We start from the raw sequence: 19,909 nt of genomic DNA, 5'->3' as shown, positions 1-19,909 counted from the left end.
GATGAGCAGATGGATGGACAAGAAGGATGAGTTTTTGAAGATGGGACAACAGAAAGTGTTATAATGGTCATTAAGCAAGGTGCACAGAAGCAAAGGAAGAGGGGTTAGAACAGGTGATGCAAGGAGGGAAGGATGCAAGGAGGGGAGGAGTGGCTGCTGGCCACAGACACAGCTGGTTCCTGACAGAGGAAGCCCAGATGGAGACCCAGGTCCTTCTGCCTGCTGCTGTCTGCTGCTATCACCACAACCAGTTCTGCTGCCTGGCCTCCCCAGGGGCTGCAGTCCTGCAACACACAAAAACACATACATACAAACTAACTAACACACACTTCTCTTTTGAGCGTCAGTGGCAGGCAGGGGAGGAGGAGGGTTCCGATTAGAGCACAGCCCCTCAGCCAGAGCTGCGAGACTAGCTGACCTGCCGCTGACAAACACACACTCTCTCACGCACACTCTGCTGGAAAGGTACGAAGAGAGATCGAGGGAACCAGATGAACGGAAAACAAGAAAGAAAGGTAGATATGAACACGAGACGTGCCAATTACATCTAAAGGGGACAGCAAAAGAGACTTGGAGCTGAGGACAGCAGGCAGTTACTCGTGGCTATCAACATACAGCTATCATTTTTTCACAGTTGTATGCAGACATGAAGCAAAGAAAAAATACCAGAGGAATCAAGGAATAATACAACACAGATCACAGTTTTTAATGAAGAGGTGAAAGGAATAAGAGGAAGCAACCTCTTGTTTTTCTCAGTTTGGAGCTTTGACAACAGATAGTTCCTTGCATGGCTGTTCAGTGGTTCATACAATGATCTATATGGGCAACAACGTCAAACTGGCTGAATATTATGAGGAACAACATGTAAAGCCTTAAAGACATATGAAAGAGTTTTAACACTGATTGTCTTTGCTACACTGCTTGGACCTATAGATCTGCCAATGTGCATATAGTGCTTTACACGAACAGTGTGTCACCTAAGCTTGAATCCCTTCACCTCACAAAGAAATTGGAGATCTTAGCAGTGGAGATTTGAAGGTCCGAACATGTCTTCCAAAGTCCATTTGGAGCGCCAGAAGAAGGCCAACCTGAGAGCTGGGGCTTCCTCTACTCCAGCTTGTGCTCCACGTGTCCCCACGGTCACACTGATCAGCCACAGAGAGCTGAGGGATAAACACATTGCCCACAGATCCCAGCATGGAAGCCTTGATCTAAACCTGGCAACTAGCAGCTACTACAGATGTAGTGAAGGTAGGAGCTTGTCATATAAAGGACCTGTTTCATGAAATCTTTTGGCAGTGTGTTACTATGATGAGGGATGGAGCGTCCCACAGCTGTCAGGTCTGCTCATTAAGTGGGAGTGATTGACAGATAATCAGTTTGTGTTAACTTAGCGCCGCATGCTGTAAGGGCAATGTGAGGTTTCTTCATCTTGTGAGTAGACCTGTTATTTGTTGATTGAAGCTGAAGTTTCAAGGTTAGAATGACATCAAACATTGCCATCTAAGGCAAGTTTAAAAGCAATTAAGTGTAAAATGATCTAAGGTTTGTTTCCCAGTGCATTTACCCATTTACTGTATTTTATTTATCATATTTATTTTATATTAAACACAGTCACTTTAGCGATCAATGAGCGATAAGCCTGAAGTGCAATTTCTCTCAACAGTGTTCTCTTGTTGTCATGGAATATGGTCCTCATATAAGCTGTCAAGCACAAATACATTTGTCATTATTGTTAACAAGCCCAGTGGAGCTCATTTGTCCCATGGCACTGGAAAGTAAAGGGAAAGAGGTTTTTAGAGCATTGAGTGGGTGGGGGGTCTTCCTCTGGGCATCCCCATACAGCTGCAAGGAACAGAATTAGATTCTTGAGTTTCACAGTTCAGCTTCAATGGCTTCACATGCAGGTTATGAGGGTGCATCACAGTGAATGACAGAGCAAAAACTTTAAGGGGGTTTTTTTGCCGACGGATGAGGGATACGTGAAAGACATCCAGGAAAACGGGAAGAGAATATAACGTGTAATTGATTCTTAAAGCACTGAAAACACTGAAGTAGTGCCTTTAGGTAAAAATGAAAACCTTCACTTGATTCAGCAAAGAGTTCGAGGAGAGAGAGATGCATTAAGAATCAGACATTAAAGGCTCAATTTTAGAGACTCTAAATATGTAGAAACTGTAAGCCACTAATACCCAACGTAGTGAATTACCTGCAGCGCCTGCCGTCTCTTGGCAGTAATGAGCTTTGTGAACGTTGCAGCGATAGGGCCTCTATAATTAGGCTTAGTCATAAGCATCCCCCCTGTAATTCTGTGATAAAAACCCAGTAGAACTCTGGTAGAGTATCAGTGCTCCAACCCATGCATCTATCTTTCACACACACACGCACAAATGCACACACTGAGGAAATCAAAATGTGTCAATGTGAACTGTAAACACAACTCTTTCTCTCAAGTAGTTTACCTGCTATAACCATGTGTGTGTGTGTGTGTGTGTGTGTGTGTGTGTGTGTGTGTGTGTGTGTGTGTGCGTGTGTGTGTGCGTGTGTGTGTGTGTGTGTGTGTGTGTGTGTGTGTGTGTGTGTGTGTGTGTGTGTGTGTGTGTGTGTGTGTGTGTGTGTGTGTGTGTGTGTGTGTATCCAGCGATATGTTCACACTGTATGGAAAAGAAGCAGTAGTAATGTGTTTTCGTGCATGTGCATGTGTGTGTGAGGTGTTGTGAGCTGCAGCATAGGCTTCCTGTGAGGGAGCAGATGTCGCAGAGCTCAGGCACAGCTGCGACGGGCGATAACCGTGGTGGCAAGAATATGTCGGCACGCTGGCTCTTCTCCCTGGGTCTTATCAGCCACACACACACACACACACACACACACACACACACAAAACACATACACTCATATAGACACCCTACAATAAGGAACTGCCACCTAGCACTAGCACATCCTTACAGCGGGCCCAGATAGAGGGAGGAAGGCAATGAAAGCGATGGAGAGAGGAAGAAAAAGAGAAAGGACTAAATCAAGGGACTTTGAGGGAAAAGGTGCAGTGAATCCCTAACAAAGCCTTGGCTCATGCCTGCTGTATCATAGACTTCATAATGTTGTGCCAATCCTAATCCTCTATACTATGAATAGGCTATTCTTTACAGTTTTCTCTCACAAGAAGAGATAACTTTTATATAAGTACACTTCTTTTTCCCCTTTGTGATATATCATCGACATTATTATCCAGGTCTCTGAAGACCTGTTTGTGCGTTAGTCATATAAAATGACTTCAAGGTTGAATTAATTTTGATACCAGTGTCCTTTTCATGTCAACACTTAATTCTTCTTCTATTTTTTTTTAAATTCAAGCGAATTGCAATCTCACAAAATTGTAAAATCTGATGTATTTTGTGAATTTGGGATTGGAATACTTACCATAGTTTGATCACACACGAGTTTTAAAATATTTCACCTTGCTGACGCCTTCTGAATAAGTTGTTTTACTTGCAGTTTTGCAGTTTTTGTCACTATATCTCAGCAGTTAAACTGATGAACAATGTTATCACAAGCAAAGTGACAGTGCAAAAGATTAGACACATTTTGTAATGTTACTGTACATCTGAAAACGTTTTCATGAATCTGTTGCTTAATGATTGCTGCACTGTATCTCTGGCACAGAAACAAGCAAATAAATGTGGCAGAGATCATCAGAAATGTGGGAAAAGATGGATGTTGATGATGCAAGAGGAGTGAGAAAAACAGAGTAAATAAATAAGGAATGGAAAAAAGTGAGAGGTATGTGTGGGAGGAGAGGCAAGGGGGTGATGAAAGGTGTGTGTGTGTGTGTGTGTGTGTGTGTGTGTGTGTGTGTGTGTGTGTGTGAGAGAGAGAGAGAGAGAGAGAAGTTATCCCCTCTGTTTCCTCAGCACCAGCTTTGTGGTTTCTATGAGGAACAGATGTTCACAACTTGATACAGTGCCTCATCCCCCTCTAGTCACTATCTCCAGTGCCAGCACCACCAACTGTCTGAACACACACACAAACACACATTCACACAAGCGCACACACATATTGTCTCTTGGAAAACACAGTCATATGTAGCAGTGACGTTTTCATGTGAGTGTATGAGGGCGTATTCACCTGCATACTGAGGACTTTTTACTGTCTGTTTCCCTCTCAGGCTCAGGCTGCATATCCTGTTCTTGAGTCAACACTTGATGTAATCAGGTGTCAGTTCCTCCTTTGTCAGTATGCACTTCTGGTGGTCAGCTGTGACCCTGTGTTTTAACTCAGCCTGGTAGTCTGGCCAAAGAAAACACATAGATGCATGCACTTACTTTACCTGCATGTAGAAGATCCTAAAATCCTTCTGCAGTAATACATAACCAGTCTGGTCAAAGCGTCTCACACTTTTTGCTTTTTTATTAGTTGTTGGTAATAGGACTATGAATATCTGTGTATAATAATGGAATTTAGGTAAAATATCTGCAATTTAACCTCATTTTCTATATTCTGCTGTTTTTCTTAGCTCAGAAATTGTAGCTCTGTACACATATGAAATATTTAAAACAAGTAAAATATGATTTAGGCATTGCAACGCTTTTGCAATATTTCAGCATTTGCAAAAAAAAAGAAAAAAGAATTGGATAAAAAATCTGAAAAATAGTCTGACTAGCTATAGTAATGCACTGTGTAGTGCTCTTATAAGAGTTCTTTGGCAGAAAACAACCCTGGAAGTCAAGTATTTCAAAGGACATTATTGTTTCCAAAGACCATGGATTGAATTTTAAATTCACATCATGTCTGGATGACTCAAACAACTGACACTTTGCTGCTCAATTGCAAACAAAATGTCAGGGGTCTATGGGTGCAATTTGTAAAAGCAGCATTCCAGCGTACGTGCTTGAGTGGGTGGGTCAATGATCCGTTACACTACGCCGTATCACAGACTCTCTCTGTCTCTCTCTGTCTCATCCTCTTTCATAACATTACGGAGCAGCTTGAGGACATGTACTCATTAGATGTTAACATACAAAGTGAGAGAACAACATCCTCTTAAGCACACTCACATCAGAGAAACAGTGTTTAAATTACAAAACCCATATTCAGGGAGGATGCATGAGACTCAAACGGAGATTTCTCAACTCAAACCCAATCATTTTTATCAGCTTTTCAAGCAGCATAACAGTTATTTGTTTTCCCTTTTTTGATCAAGTGAGATGTACTCTTTCCTCCTTCATGACTGCCTAGAACATACAATGGTGACTTTAATGGCAGCTCCACAAGAGTGTGGGCTGTTGAATGTGCATGAGAGAGGAGAGGATAGGAGAAGAGAGAAGAGGGCAGGAACACAATGGGTCTAGCGTTCCTTTCAGTCGGCTCAGGGCCTTATCTCCTGTCAACACACTAGCCTGTGACTGCCACTATAGGAAAGGATTTACAATGTGTGAGTGGAGGAAATGCTGCAAACTTCTCTTTCCTTTACTCTGACACACACACACACACAGATACACACACACACAGATACACACACACACACACACACACACACACACACACACACACACACACACACACAGAAATAGTCATTTCCATACCAGCACAATGACCAACCCTAGTTGTTGTATCTCAGTGAGAGCTCAACCATCAAGGAGATGCTGTCAACATAACAGAGTCCACAGCAGTTTGGGGGGGTGTTTGTGAGGTGACAGAGAGATAGAGGAGTGAATGAAAGGGGAGACAAAGCTGTTTTTGTTATTACAGTAATGTCTTCGAAGGGACTTCCAGTCTCTGTATTATGGCACAGAGAGTTCATCGAAGCAAGTTCCCTACCTTGTGTGAGTGTGTTTCATTGTGCAGTTTATCAGGCCGGCCACATGGAGTGTGAGAGCTAACCCAGTGACCGCTCAACAAAAGGCCAAATTAAGAGGAGTGAGAGGCTGTCGTACAAGAAGGCTGACAAATTGACTGACGCCGTTCCCCAGGAGAATAGCATCCTGTCAATCTTGGAGCTGTCACCTTGACAGGAATCCTTTCTTTGGATGCAACCCCCATTGCCAACCTTTCTGTCACTCAAGGCCACACACACACACACACACACACACACACACACACACACACACACACACACACACACACACACACACACACACACGGATATATACAGTACCTTTTCCCTTTTCAGTATTCTGGATGAGAAACAAATGAGCCACTTATAGTAACATACTGACACACACACACACACACACACACACACACACAATAGTGCATGTGTACAGAGCCACCTAGGGCCATAACTCCGAAAGAGAGAAATATAGAGAGTGAGTTTCATAAACACTCCATCCATCTCCTTGACAACCATGCTTCCACCGTGGTACAGTACACACACTGCCTCTGACAGAGCCAGATTGTAATGGCCTATGCATCTGTTTATGAGTGTAATCTTAGTGTATTTCACTGTGTGTGTGTGTGTGTGTGTGTGTGTGTGTGTGTGTGTGTGTGTGTGTGTGTGTGTGTGTGTGTGTGTGTGTGTGTTGATTGACCATGTTTACAGCAGCTGCTTTGGCAACATTGACCTTAGGTTACCTGAAGTTATTCCTTCACATACCATGGGGGAAACTGTTTCGTTCCAATCAAAGAGCACTGGGGCTTCCCCCTGCACACTTGTTCACATTATTTAATCAGGACTGGAACATTTTTTTTAAAGTCCTCCTGGCTCCAAGTGAAAGCAGCGTTTGTGTTCGAGGCTGGCGAGGCTGGTGGGACTGGAGTCGGGCAGAGCACCTGTCTGTGTGTACTTTACTGCTGTTTGTTCTGTAGACACAGGAGGGGTCAGGAGGGTGTCAGCTTTGTCTTCTGTCCCCCTCTATGGCTATTTGTGTGTGTGTGTGTGTGTGTGTGTGTGTGTGTGTGTGTGTGTGTGTGTGTGTGTGTGTGTGTGTCCAGCAGAGGTAGAGAGAGGGCAGGTGGGTGGGGCAAAGGGAGCAACAGACCAGTGTGGACAGGTGGAGGATTCTCACTATAGGAACCAGATGTACCTGCCTTTTTCTCCGTCTCTCTCTGTTTTATTCGGTCTGATTATCTAATATGTTGTTTTTTTATTTAGTGATTGTGTACATTCATAAACATTACTGCAAATGCACCAAAGTCAGCCAAAAGTCTTTTTTTAATCTACAGAGAAGCTGAAATGATTAATCATTAATAAATAAGTTGAGTGGCAGAAAATGAATCTGCAACCATTTTAATAATGAATTAATTTTTGAGATCTTTAATGACGAAAGCAGTCAGTGGTTCCAGCCTTTCAAAAGTGAGAGTTTGCTGCTTTTCTCTGTTTTATAACATCAATTGAATATCTTTCGGTTTTGAGCTGTTGGTCAGGCAAACTAAACAATTTGAAGACGTCCCTCTTCCCTGCCGAAACTTGATGTAATGGGCATTTTTCAGTATTTTCAGACTAAATGATCGATTAATCCAAAATATAGCTAATTGACAGATAAATAAAATAATTTTGGACAGATGTTACATACACATACATTCAAAGGCATAAAAGGTTGAAACAGCCTATTAAATAGGATATAAACATGCAGCGATAGTAAAATGGGATATTGATGTTGGTGAAGATAATATGAACAATACAGAGTAGGTGTGCATCATTATCAGGTACTAATTAAAACAACCAACATAAAAGCATACATGCAGAGCAATAAAAAAAAGGAACATTAATGACAGTGATAATAGTAATATTTAGTCTCTCCATCTTCACATCAGTCCACCCACCTGACTATTTATGACAACACAAAGAAAACAATACATTATACAAGCTATGCAGTATTTACTGTTGTGTGTTCACATGCAGTCAAATATATTCTCCTGCATTCATTCAGCTCTCAGAAATACGTTCTATTATTTGTGTTGAATAAAGTAAATAAAGTCTGCAGTCTCGTGGACTCCATGCTGCTCTCCTTGTTGTCCTTGTAGCCCTGATATGAGGAAACAGCGGCCCCCACGGGCAGACAGCGGGACAGTAAAACAGTTGTATTTCACTCAGCTCTCGTTGCTTTTTGATTTGACCTTCTTTGGGATCTGAAATTATTTTTAGTTAGTTTAGCTAAATCACGTAATCCATAGTATTTACTTGTTTCCAATGCATTGTATTGTATATATAATATATATATATATATATATATATATATATATATATATATATATATAATATTTTTAGCCAATTGTAACCCATAATCACTGATTAAGTTATCAACTGATTAAGTAACGCAGTGTGTTTAGCCTCCAATGGCATACTTTTATACCCAATATGGGGTTTTTGTACTCTGGATATTCTTCAATTTAGAAAGGATTCCTGTACATAGCTGCCAGCTCTCGCCTCTGATGGTACCCGAGAGAGAGAGAGAGAGAGAGAGAGAGAGAGAGAGAGAGAGAGAGAGAGAGAGAGAGAGAGAGAGAGAGGTTAGGAGCTCCAGATGGTGTTTAAACGCAGACAGAAGGCTACAGCGAGGACAGAGAGGAGGAGGAGGAGAGAGCTGCTGTTACTGCGTACAGTGAGCTCGTGAGCTCCGCTCATCATTGAAGACAAAACAAGTCTGAAAACCTGACATTGTGAATTGACGGCGGGAAAAGAAACGTTAAAATTTGCATGCTCAGCTGACTGTGTAGTTTCTGTAGGACAAGTGGATTTCTTTCCAACACCATCTGAAGACAGGTCGGCGGCGGATCGGCGCGTCGGCGGAGGAAAAGGACCGTACAGAGAAACGTGGTAGAGTAACCTGTTCACAGGCTGTAAAGAAACTGTGTTTTTAAAAAACAAGGAACAGAATTAATCTCGCCGGATGTATAAGGACTTGTTCCTGACACCACGGACTGTAGCTGAACTGTGAACTAAAGAAGAGGGGTTCAAAGTTGTCACAGGAGGAATAATAGACGCACCCTGCAGACAAGAGGATCCGCATCTTGATAATTTGCGTTTTTGGGAGACGCGAGGATTTGTGGCAAAGTAGAAACCTATTAGTTTTGTCTGCTTAAAAACGATCAGAAAGGACGTTTTGTTTTCCAGTTGAAACTATTTTTTTTATTTTATTTTATTTCTTCTATCTGGGATGGTTAAAATGAGCAAGAGAGCGGATTTACATGACTGGGACAAGTTGTGATTTTTTTTTTCATTTCACTATCAACACAACAAGCTGTTTGCTTTAAAACAAACAAACAAACAAAAAAACAGACTGCAAAACCAAAGACATCAATGTGCTTGAGGATGCAAGAGCCCTTGCTTTGATTTTGATTTCTGCCTTTCGATATAACTGAGAAGAGAAATACCTCATAATTTATTATACCTGGAAAGTCAAAGCCCCTTTTGAACTCACAAAGGAAAGTTCAACATTTTCTTTTGTCTGACTGTGGCTTCTGCCTCTCTTTCCTCTCAATATTTAAAAACAAAGCAAAAAAAAGAAAAGAAAAAAGGAACAACACCTTTAATAGTTCCCCGCACTATATCTAGCTAAGGCTTTATAATTTTTCCCAAATAATGAGGATTGAGACGATATCAAACCTGTTTTAGAAACTATTCGGTGTGGATTATCACCGCTACAATTACCTCAGCTTGACCTCGACCTTCACAAAGTAAGTACAACCTGCAAACTCGACTGTATTGAAGAGAATCATGAAAACATGTATTATGTTACTGGTGTGAATGGTGTTTATATGCACTGATGCACTTGCATGAGCGTAAATTCGTTTTTTTGTTATTTAAGAAAGACATTAGAAGAAATGTTTCATAGTTAAAGGGGTAGACTTGCTGAAATGTCTCAAGTTTGAACTCATATTCTGGTCAACATTATGTTTGCAGCTATGTTAGCGGTGTTTTAATGTCTATGTGAAGACAAACTGCTGTTCATGCACATGCTTTCCCTACAATCTTATAAATATTTTGTTTTTGTTGCTATATTGATCTTTTTCTGTAATTCTATCCACTTTAATTTCATCCTTTTACATATTACGTGTCTTCAGAGGGTTTAGGATAGAATAGGGAAAAATGAAACGAAACGTAGTGAGAGAGCTGTTGTGGAGAGAGATAGAGACAGAGAGATGTAGGGGGTTCAGGAGTTGTTTTTCCCCATCAGTCTGTGCTGCACATCAAAGTGATGATGAGACAAAGTGATGACACAAAATCTTTGGTCTCTATGAACTTGGAGTCCACCTGGACTGGGTGGAGGTGAAGGGTGTGAAGGAATACATTTAGACATTTACCCTGAACTGAACTCCAGGTTGCCTCAGAATAGAACCTCCACCTTTTGTAAAGGTACTGCAGTGCATCACTAGGGTTCACTTTTGTGTAAGACCAATCCTCTCTGGTGAGTGCAAGGTGTATTACTGTGTATTACTGTAGTGATACCAACTTGTGGAACCATTAACGGAGGAGGTAGAGGAATTGTTTAACAAGGAATACTATGGTGACCAAAGGAAATAAACACAACTGCACAGTGACTAAAAAAGCTGAAATCATGGTGGATAATTTATAGCAATGCTTTGTGACAGTGAGGACACTCCCTGTGAAGAAACAAGTCCATTTCCCGACTTGAACAGCCTCAGCAGCGCACTCTTCTGCCTGTGAGAGCAACAGTAAAACACTCAGGCCATTTTCTCTGCAGGACACGGCCCTGTATAATTGGCCCTGGTAAATATCATCTGAATAATTGAACAGTTGATAATAGTCTTGAACAATGGATGGGAGGTTGCAGGGGTGAAACCGCAGAGCAGACACCCTGCCTCACCGCACATTATACCTCCATCACCACCAAGCGAGCTTCTCAACCTCTCTCCTTCCAACGCTGGCCGCCCCATCGCTCAGCTGGACCCGGCCAGCCGCCTGCTAAGGCAGATGTCCCCACTTCATCATTAAGTAGCTCTCTTTAAAAGGCAGGCCATTCATTATGACCCCAGCCTGCCGAGTGTTTATTTAGTACCCATCTACCACAGGTGCATGGATGAGATGATTTCTGTTTTATATGCAAAGAAACATACCAAAGGACTTTTAGAGAAATAACCTGTTTTCTTCTCTTAGCAGCAGGCTAAAACCACAGGCCAGAAAGAAGTCCGCATAAAGTCTCTGCTGTTTAATGACAGCTAGAAGAAACACATACTTTACTGCCCTTTGCTTCACGAAGGCTTTTTGCTTTCTTGCTTCATTATTCTGTGATATATTGCTTCTATTTCAGGCACATCATGACTAATGTTTTACCATCAAGGTATCAAAGGCACAATATTTTGTGTACTCTTGCATGTGCCAATGTGAAAGTTGTCACTGTTTTTCATCATCTCAGACACAACAGTGTCTGTGTCATCGGCCATAGGCGTAGGGGTAGGGGAGGACGCAGGGGACACCTCCCTCTCAGTATTTAGAACACATGCATTTGTCTCCTACCATAAAAAACATGAAAGTATCAGGGGACTTTTATTTCGACAAACTGCTAGAATGCGACTAACAATGCCTCCAATAAAGTAGGTGGTGGCAGTATGCAACCTCAAAAGCAGTGGTTGCAATCTGTCATAAAACGGAAAGAAGATGAAGCAACTATGCACGGTTGCAGTACCATGCCATTTCCGCAATCAGGTTGATGCAGAAAAGCCACCAGAATGCAGGAAAAAATATATATAATTATTTTGGCATTTGTAAGCCTTTATATGATAGGATAGCTTAGACATGAAAGGGGAGAGAGAGAGGGAATGACATGCAGCAAAGGGCCGCAGGTCAGAACCAAACCAGTGGCTGCTGCGGCTAGGACTGAGCCTCTGTATACGGGCGCATGCTCTACCAAGTGAGCTTTAGAGGACCCCTAGACCCCCTGCTTACTAAGTGACCCCCCCCCCAAATGTTGAAAAAAAACCTACGCCCTTGCATCTGTTTACTGCGGATCTGTGTACAGCTTACTTGTTTACTGTATTAGTGTGTGGGCTTGTTGAGTGTGCTTGTGTGTGTGTGTGTGTGTGTGTGTGTGTGTGTGTGTGTGTGTGTGTGTGTGTGTGTGTGTGTGTGGTAATTATTGTGATCTAAATGCGGCCACAGTGCAGGTGAAACTGGCTGTCTCTTAATTAATGAGTGGAGCAGATGGCCTCGAGTGGGCGGGATCTGCGAGCACACAGCGAGTCGGTCAGGTGGTCACCACAACACAGACACCTGGGCCATCACATACAAGACAAGCCAAGCGGTTGACATCTGGCCTGTGTGTGTATGTGGTTATGTGTCTGTGTATGTGCTGTCTGTACAGTTCATATTTGTGCCTTTTGACCTTTAAATATGTTTCAGGTATCAATTCTAAGTGTTGTTTGTGTTTCTTTTTATTTGTGACACAAGCTTTCATTCAAGAACCACACAAGAGCACTATTTTTTCTCAGATTAGTTGATTGTAGGCAGTCACACAGCTTTGCCTCCAGCGTGAGAACATTAGCCTCCAATAGATCAAGACAATTTCAAAAAAAGAGGCAAGAGTACATCCTCTGTTTAGTTTGTGTCGCAGAGAACAAATAGCCACAGTAAGATGAACACTGCAGAAAGTGAGGGAGACATAATTGTTGGTTATAATTATTCTTACCATTTTCTGCCCAGTGAGTGTGTGTGTTCATAATAGAAGCAAAAAATTGCAGACCGCTAAATTGGGATGGTTTTTAAAGATGAGACAGTGACATGTTAAAGAGAGTTATTTGACTTTTGTTAGTTGTTCTTTGGTATGTCTGTGTTAACGGCAGCCTTGTGCAGCACTGATGCTGTAAGTGAGTTTAATGAGATCAGTGTGTAAATGTGTGTGTTTTTGTGTACATATGGGAGCAAGTGAGTGACTTAAGTGATTGAGTGATGAAGTGACGTTCCCGGCGCTGAATCTCTATGGTTTCATTGCTGTTTATCCTAATACACAGTGGGAAAGACCAGTGTGGTTCTGGCCGCCTCCTGCTCTGTTCCTGTATGTGTGTGTGTGTGTGTGTGTGTGTGTGTGTGTGTGTGTGTGTGTGTGTGTGTGTGTGTGTGTGTGTGTGTGTGTGTGTGTGTGTGTGTGTGTGTGTGTGTGTGTGTGTGTGTGTGTGTGTGTGTGTGTGTGTGTTGGTCTACACTGCCCTGGTCTGTTCCACATGTGTTTGACATTACTGTGACAAGGCTGCCCAGCCTCTCTGGGGAGATGGGGAATGTCAGAGACTAGAACGGAGAAGCGAACAGCTTCCCAACATCTGATGGAATGAGAAACACACTCGCTGGATGGCTGGCCTGCTGACGCCACAGCGTGGGAGCAGAGCAGAGGGTGGAGGCCAAGTAAAACCCCAAATGTGTGTGTGAAATATCCCTCTTTCTCACTTTTCCCTGTTTGCTTCCCTACATGTGCACTCATCCGCTCGGATTCCGAAGAATAACATGACATGTACATCCACAAAGATGTGCGTGCTGACCATTTTTTTCTCTGCTAGTTAGTCACAACACTGTTCTGCAGCCACTGGAATGATCAGGCCTTGTTTCTCCATATTTCCATGTGTGCACAGCAGGTAAAATGCTTAACTGTGACATTCAATGGTGAAAACTAACAATTTCTGGAAATTATTTGTTGAATTGACTCTTCATTTTAAATGACTTCAACATATACGGCACTGACAAATTGCACCCTCAATTATGCTTTGAAGCACATTTCCAGTGGACAGAAATGCTCAATCACAAATGCAATAGGAAAGAAATGTCATAACATTGATGAATTCACATGCAAAATACTATATAGCTGAATTGCTGACAGCTACTGCCAAGAAACAAATATGCTTTCTCCTCCTCCCTTCCTTGTCTTGTGCCTATTTCACCTCCTGCTCTCCAGCCTCACCTTGATCTCTGACCTTTTTTTGACCCTCTTCCTTGTCCTATTCTCCCAGCACCACCTTCTCACCTCCCACCCTCTCTGCTTCATGGTAGGAAGTGTGTTCAGATCAGAGTCAGACACAGGAAGCAGCTGGGCTAATCTACAGTAGCGTTGAGCTCTGTTTTAATCAAGGCAAATGGACAGGCCAACAGAGAAAATAGGAACTTCATATCGCCACTGCTACCTGATATAATGAATCCCTCCCTTTCCTTCTGCCCCACGCCAAGGCCTTTATCACAGCCATGGTGTAAACAAGCACAAAGGAACACAGACTGATGTTATTAAGGCCTCCACTCCAAAGCAGTCCTCTCTGGACGTCTGGGGAAGTGCTGCAACACAGGAGCATGCAGGCAGAGATTGGGAAGGAAGGCATGTCTCTCACATTCGCTGTACAGTATTTGTGAAATTAAAAAAAGCTGTTATCTCCTGGAAACAGATCCTGTGCCACACAGATGGTTCCGTCTCTCTTCAAATGGGTGGCTGAGCCACTGAGTGCCGTTGTGTTACCAGTTAGTTGTACAGACCTTAATCTCGGCTCCAGCCTTCCTTCCTCTGCCTCCGTCTCTCGCCACACACACACACACACACACACACACCCATAGTGCGTCTCACTATCTTTGTGGGGACCTGTCGTTGACATAATGCATTCCCTAGCCCCTTACCCTAACCTTAACCATCACAACTAAATGCCTAACCTTAACCCTTACCCTCACCCTAACCATAACCTAATTCTAACCCTAATCCTACAACCAAGTCTTAACCCTCAAACAGCCCTTTAAAGTTGTGGGGTCCAGCATTTTGGCTCCACAAAGCTGTCCGGACCCCACAAGTATACTGTATTCCTGGTTTTTGGACCCCACAAATATAGTTAAACAAGAACACACACACACACACACACACACACACACACACACACACAAAGTGAGAGAGGAAGGCCAAAGATTTCCTTGATGTGTCAAAGAGCAGTGGTCACTTTGAGGAGTGAGTTATCGCCTGGCTTTTAAAGTCACAAGGAGCCTTAGCAGGGTGTAGGGCTTTGTTTGATGGTTTGATGGTCTTTCTAGTGCTACCTCATCCCATTAATGTCCTCTGACCTCTACATACATTTGTAGACTTTCAGATAAACAGGAGTGCTGTGATTATATATATACTTACATTTTACAGGATAACCTTCTGAAAACTCTAGTATTAATCATAGGCTAGTCATGGACCTCCTGTTCACATTGTCAGTACATTTCTAAAGTGCAGTGCTATCGTTACCAGCAGATATTTGAAGAGGATGGACACAGGATGGTGGTAAAGTTAGAAAAAACATCCCTATTGCCCTGTGATTAAATCAGTTAATCCCTGACAATAGAAGATCTCCTCTCACAAACAAATATATATCACGATACTTAAATCAAAATGCTGTCATCAAACACACTGTTAATCTTTTGAACGTTCCACAAAAACAAAAACACATTTTAATCCTTAAGCCTTCCCTGATATCTCATTCAAGCATAATCATATGGCAAGTCTTTAAATCTTAATGTGTAAAGATAAAAAAAGATGGTGCGTGGTGGGAAAGATGAGTGGATTTTATTTTTACTTTTAAATTAGCTTTTGTGTTTACATTCAGGGTTATCTAACAGCAGTCTAAGAAGACCTGACCAGTATTGGATCCAAGGTTGATTCCATTTCTACTTGGTTTAGTTTTTCTGTCCACATTATAGAACTGTCAGTAATTGATCTTTTAATTAATGTTAATGCAATTTAGGAATGAATTAAAATGTTCACACTGGCATATTCTAATATAATTTTTCATATCATTGACAAAAGAAGAGTTCCTTTATAGTGGCACTGTTTGCTGTCCACTTAATTTGACAATGACATGACAGCGGGTAATCCTAATTTGCCAATTAGCTCACATAATCAGCATGTTATTGGCACCGCAGTCACTCTCTTCCTTCACACGCTTGCTCTGTTTTTGTGGCGGCATTCCGTAGTCGGCTCTTGTCCCAGAGGAGTAGCTGGTATTTCGGCAGCTTCCGATGAGCTGGCTGTAGGCTAAATGGAGAAACTGTCAAAGCTTCTTTGTAACCTGTCATATGAATGCCCCCCGCCCCGCTCCTCCTCTGCCACATACTGTTTCCCACTGGTTTGTGTGTTTGTCAATGTGTGTGTATGTGTGAAACCTATGGGGTCCTGCAGGATAATACAAAACACTCTACCCATGCCTGGCTAATGTCAGGAGCTATTGTTACTGTGCCTGCAGGCCAAATGAAGAGATATGAGAGCTCTGGCAAGCTGGGGAGCAGTTCAGGCTTCAGACAGTTTTGTCAGTGCTGACAGCTCCATAGTGACGGAGCAGACATTTAACACTGAATGAAATGAAATACATGACATCAAGTAGGAGAATGACTAATCTGCTGTTTGTTTTCCTATCTTAGCTGTAAGTGACAGCTCAGTGTCAGGTTTTTTAAAGGTGCACAAAGCATAAGAGCGAGAAACATTGGGAGAAAAATAGGCAGCCACAATTCACACATCCCGTTTAACACACACAATCAGTGCGTCTCACTATCTTTGTGGGGGACCTGTCGTTGACATAATGCATTCCCTAGCCCCTTACCCTAACCTTAACCATCACAACTAAATGCCTAACCTTAACCCTTACCCTCACCCTAACCATAACCTAATTCTAACCCTAATCCTACAACCAAGTCTTAACCCTCAAACAGCCCTTTAAAGTTGTGGGGTCCAGCATTTTGGCTCCACAAAGCTGTCCGGACCCCACAAGTATACTGTATTCCTGGTTTTTGGACCCCACAAATATAGTTAAACAAGAACACACACACACACACACACACACACACACACACACACAAAGTGAGAGAGAAGGCCAAAGATTTCCTTGATGTGTCAAAGAGCAGTGGTCACTTTGAGGAGTGAGTTATCGCCTGGCTTTTAAAGTCACAAGGAGCCTTAGCAGGGTGTAGGGCTTTGTTTGATGGTTTGATGGTCTTTCTAGTGCTACCTCATCCCATTAATGTCCTCTGACCTCTACATACATTTGTAGACTTTCAGATAAACAGGAGTGCTGTGATTATATATATACTTACATTTTACAGGATAACCTTCTGAAAACTCTAGTATTAATCATAGGCTAGTCATGGACCTCCTGTTCACATTGTCAGTACATTTCTAAAGTGCAGTGCTATCGTTACCAGCAGATATTTGAAGAGGATGGACACAGGATGGTGGTAAAGTTAGAAAAAACATCCCTATTGCCCTGTGATTAAATCAGTTAATCCTTGACAATAGAAGATCTCCTCTCACAAACAAATATATATCACGATACTTAAATCAAAATGCTGTCATCAAACACACTGTTAATCTTTTGAACGTTCCACAAAAAACAAAAACACATTTTAATCCTTAAGCCTTCCCTGATATCTCATTCAAGCATAATCATATGGCAAGACTTTAAATCTTAATGTGTAGAGATAAAAAAAAGATGGTGCGTGGTGGGAAAGATGAGTGGATTTTATTTTTACTTTTAAATTAGCTTTTGTGTTTACATTCAGGGTTATCTAACAGCAGTCTAAGAAGACCTGACCAGTATTGGATCCAAGGTTGATTCCATTTCTACTTGGTTTAGTTTTTCTGTCCACATTATAGAACTGTCAGTAATTGATCTTTTAATTAATGTTAATGCAATTTAGGAATGAATTAAAATGTTCACACTGGCATATTCTAATATAATTTTTTCATATCATTGACAAAAGAAGAGTTCCTTTATAGTGGCACTGTTTGCTGTCCACTTAATTTGACAATGACATGACAGCGGGTAATCCTAATTTGCCAATTAGCTCACATAATCAGCATGTTATTGGCACCGCAGTCACTCTCTTCCTTCACACGCTTGCTCTGTTTTTGTGGCGGCATTCCGTAGTCGGCTCTTGTCCCAGAGGAGTAGCTGGTATTTCGGGCAGCTTCCGATGAGCTGGCTGTAGGCTAAATGGAGAAACTGTCAAAGCTTCTTTGTAACCTGTCATATGAATGCCCCCCCCGCCCCGCTCCTCCTCTGCCACATACTGTTTCCCACTGGTTTGTGTGTTTGTCAATGTGTGTGTATGTGTGAAACCTATGGGGTCCTGCAGGATAATACAAAACACCCTACCCATGCCTGGCTAATGTCAGGAGCTATTGTTACTGTGCCTGCAGGCCAAATGAAGAGATATGAGAGCTCTGGCAAGCTGGGGAGCAGTTCAGGCTTCAGACAGTTTTGTCAGTGCTGACAGCTCCATAGTGACGGAGCAGACATTTAACACTGAATGAAATGAAATACATGACATCAAGTAGGAGAATGACTAATCTGCTGTTTGTTTTCCTATCTTAGCTGTAAGTGACAGCTCAGTGTCAGGTTTTTAAAGGTGCACAAAGCATAAGAGCGAGAAACATTGGGAGAAAAATAGGCAGCCACAATTCACACATCCCGTTTAACACACACAATCATACACACACACACACACACACACACACACACACACACACACACACACACACAAACACACATATAAAGAGAGTCAGGGTTTACAAGGAGGACAAAGATGCTGCAGTTGTTGTGTATGTGTGTGTGTTGCCAGGGTCAATTCTAAGTCTTTTGTGCTCCATAAATCAGCAGGCAGCAGCAGTGACGTAAGAACAAACAGAGCTGCTCTCTGCTGCAGCTGGCTGGAAAGAGGGAGAAACAGGAGAGAGGAATACAGAGAAGGAAAGAGAGAGCAGGACAGCAGCTGTCAGGCCTCCATCGCACACCTGTCACACAGGAAGAGAGCGCTGGTCACTGTTTCCTGGATACACCTCCTCAAACACTGCTCCTGGAAGAAATGGAGGGAGAACATCTGCTGTGAGGGCAAGACAGGCAGCCGGACTGATACACTAACAGATCATTAGAGAGAGAGATTTGCCAAGGATGAAGAATAAATGCCAAATAACATGAGTAAACATGGTGTAAAAACAAAAATACAAAATTTCTCATGCCTGTGTTGCCTTTCTCGTATCCTGTGTGTGTGTGTGTGTGTGTGTGTGTGTGTGTGTGTGTGTGTGTGTGTGTGTGTGTGTGTGTGTGTGTTTGTCCAGATTACGCACAGTTAAGAGGATGTTTGTGTTATTGCGAGCTCTGTGACAGACAGGTCACTTTGTGGAGACTCCAGCCTAACTCTCCCACAAATACAATAAGCCCACATGCCTTAAACTTAACAGTGGGCCATTCCCACGCTTGCTCCTCTCAACCACCCCTCCAACCCCAACACACCCCTGCTCCCCCTCCCTCCTGTGACCAATATGAACTAATCCAGATGTAGTGTAGGCGCTCACAGATGTACTTTCTTTACATGGCCCTGCTCCTCCTCCTCTATGTCTCTGCTTTCCCCAGCCTCTCTCATCACTCTGTCTCCATGCCGAACTGATCAGAACAGGAAGTGATATCACTCAGTGCTACAGTGCTGCTGATGAGGCAATTGGAGCTATTGTCTGCTGTTTTGCTTCTCCTCCCAGCCTCCAGAGTCGTTCTGTTGTGGCTGCTGTTGGTAGAAAACCTCCTCTTTGTTTGTCAGGCTTGTCAGGCTGGGTCCTCAGGAGGCCTCCCTTGCCCTACTCCCAGGCTGCCCTTCATGCTGCCTGTATGCAATTATCAGAGTAATTAAAGCCTGATGAGCTAATTGGTGTTGGGTGAGGCTGCAGGTGTTTGGATCGGGGAGCTTATTTATGTAAGTGCATTCATTGTTAACGTGCTCTGACAGAGGATGGCAGAGGCAATTTTCAAACATGTTTTTTTTTCATTACTATTTATTGTGTTTATGATTATTTTCAAATGTAATTCATTAAGAAATGTCTCTCTTTCTCTCTCTCTTACTGTGTCAATCATCTGCGTCCATGCATGCAATGTGTTGCAGGTAGATAAGCAATGCTCAGTGGGAAGAGGCAAAGTGTAGTCAATGTGTTTCTTTACCTTGTAATCTAACAGTCAGTAATATATGAAATAAAACAAA

At 42.5% G+C, this 19,909-nt stretch overlaps 1 protein-coding gene across 5 annotated transcripts in view; it reads left to right on the top strand.

Moving 5' to 3' along the window:
* The first annotated feature begins 424 nt into the window (after positions 1–424).
* Positions 425–19,909, top strand: part of cbfa2t3 (CBFA2/RUNX1 partner transcriptional co-repressor 3) — a 43,471-nt gene continuing 23,986 nt past the window's right edge. For 2 of the 5 annotated variants that reach the window (XM_078247127.1, XM_078247131.1), the window contains exon 1: positions 425–1,251. In XM_078247127.1, the coding sequence (XP_078103253.1) occupies positions 1,047–1,251 (205 nt within the window). In that variant the 5' untranslated portion in view covers positions 425–1,046. Of the gene's footprint in view, positions 1,252–8,259; positions 9,613–19,909 lie in introns of those variants that run through there. The other 3 variants (XM_078247121.1, XM_078247145.1, XM_078247139.1) reach the window with 3 other exon arrangements.

Source organism: Sander vitreus, chromosome 1 (assembly GCF_031162955.1).
Source record: "Sander vitreus isolate 19-12246 chromosome 1, sanVit1, whole genome shotgun sequence".
Classification (NCBI taxonomy): Eukaryota; Metazoa; Chordata; class Actinopteri; order Perciformes; family Percidae; genus Sander; species Sander vitreus.
The sequence above is the reverse complement of the archived record's forward strand: the minus strand, read 5'-3'. Positions and strand labels throughout refer to the sequence as shown.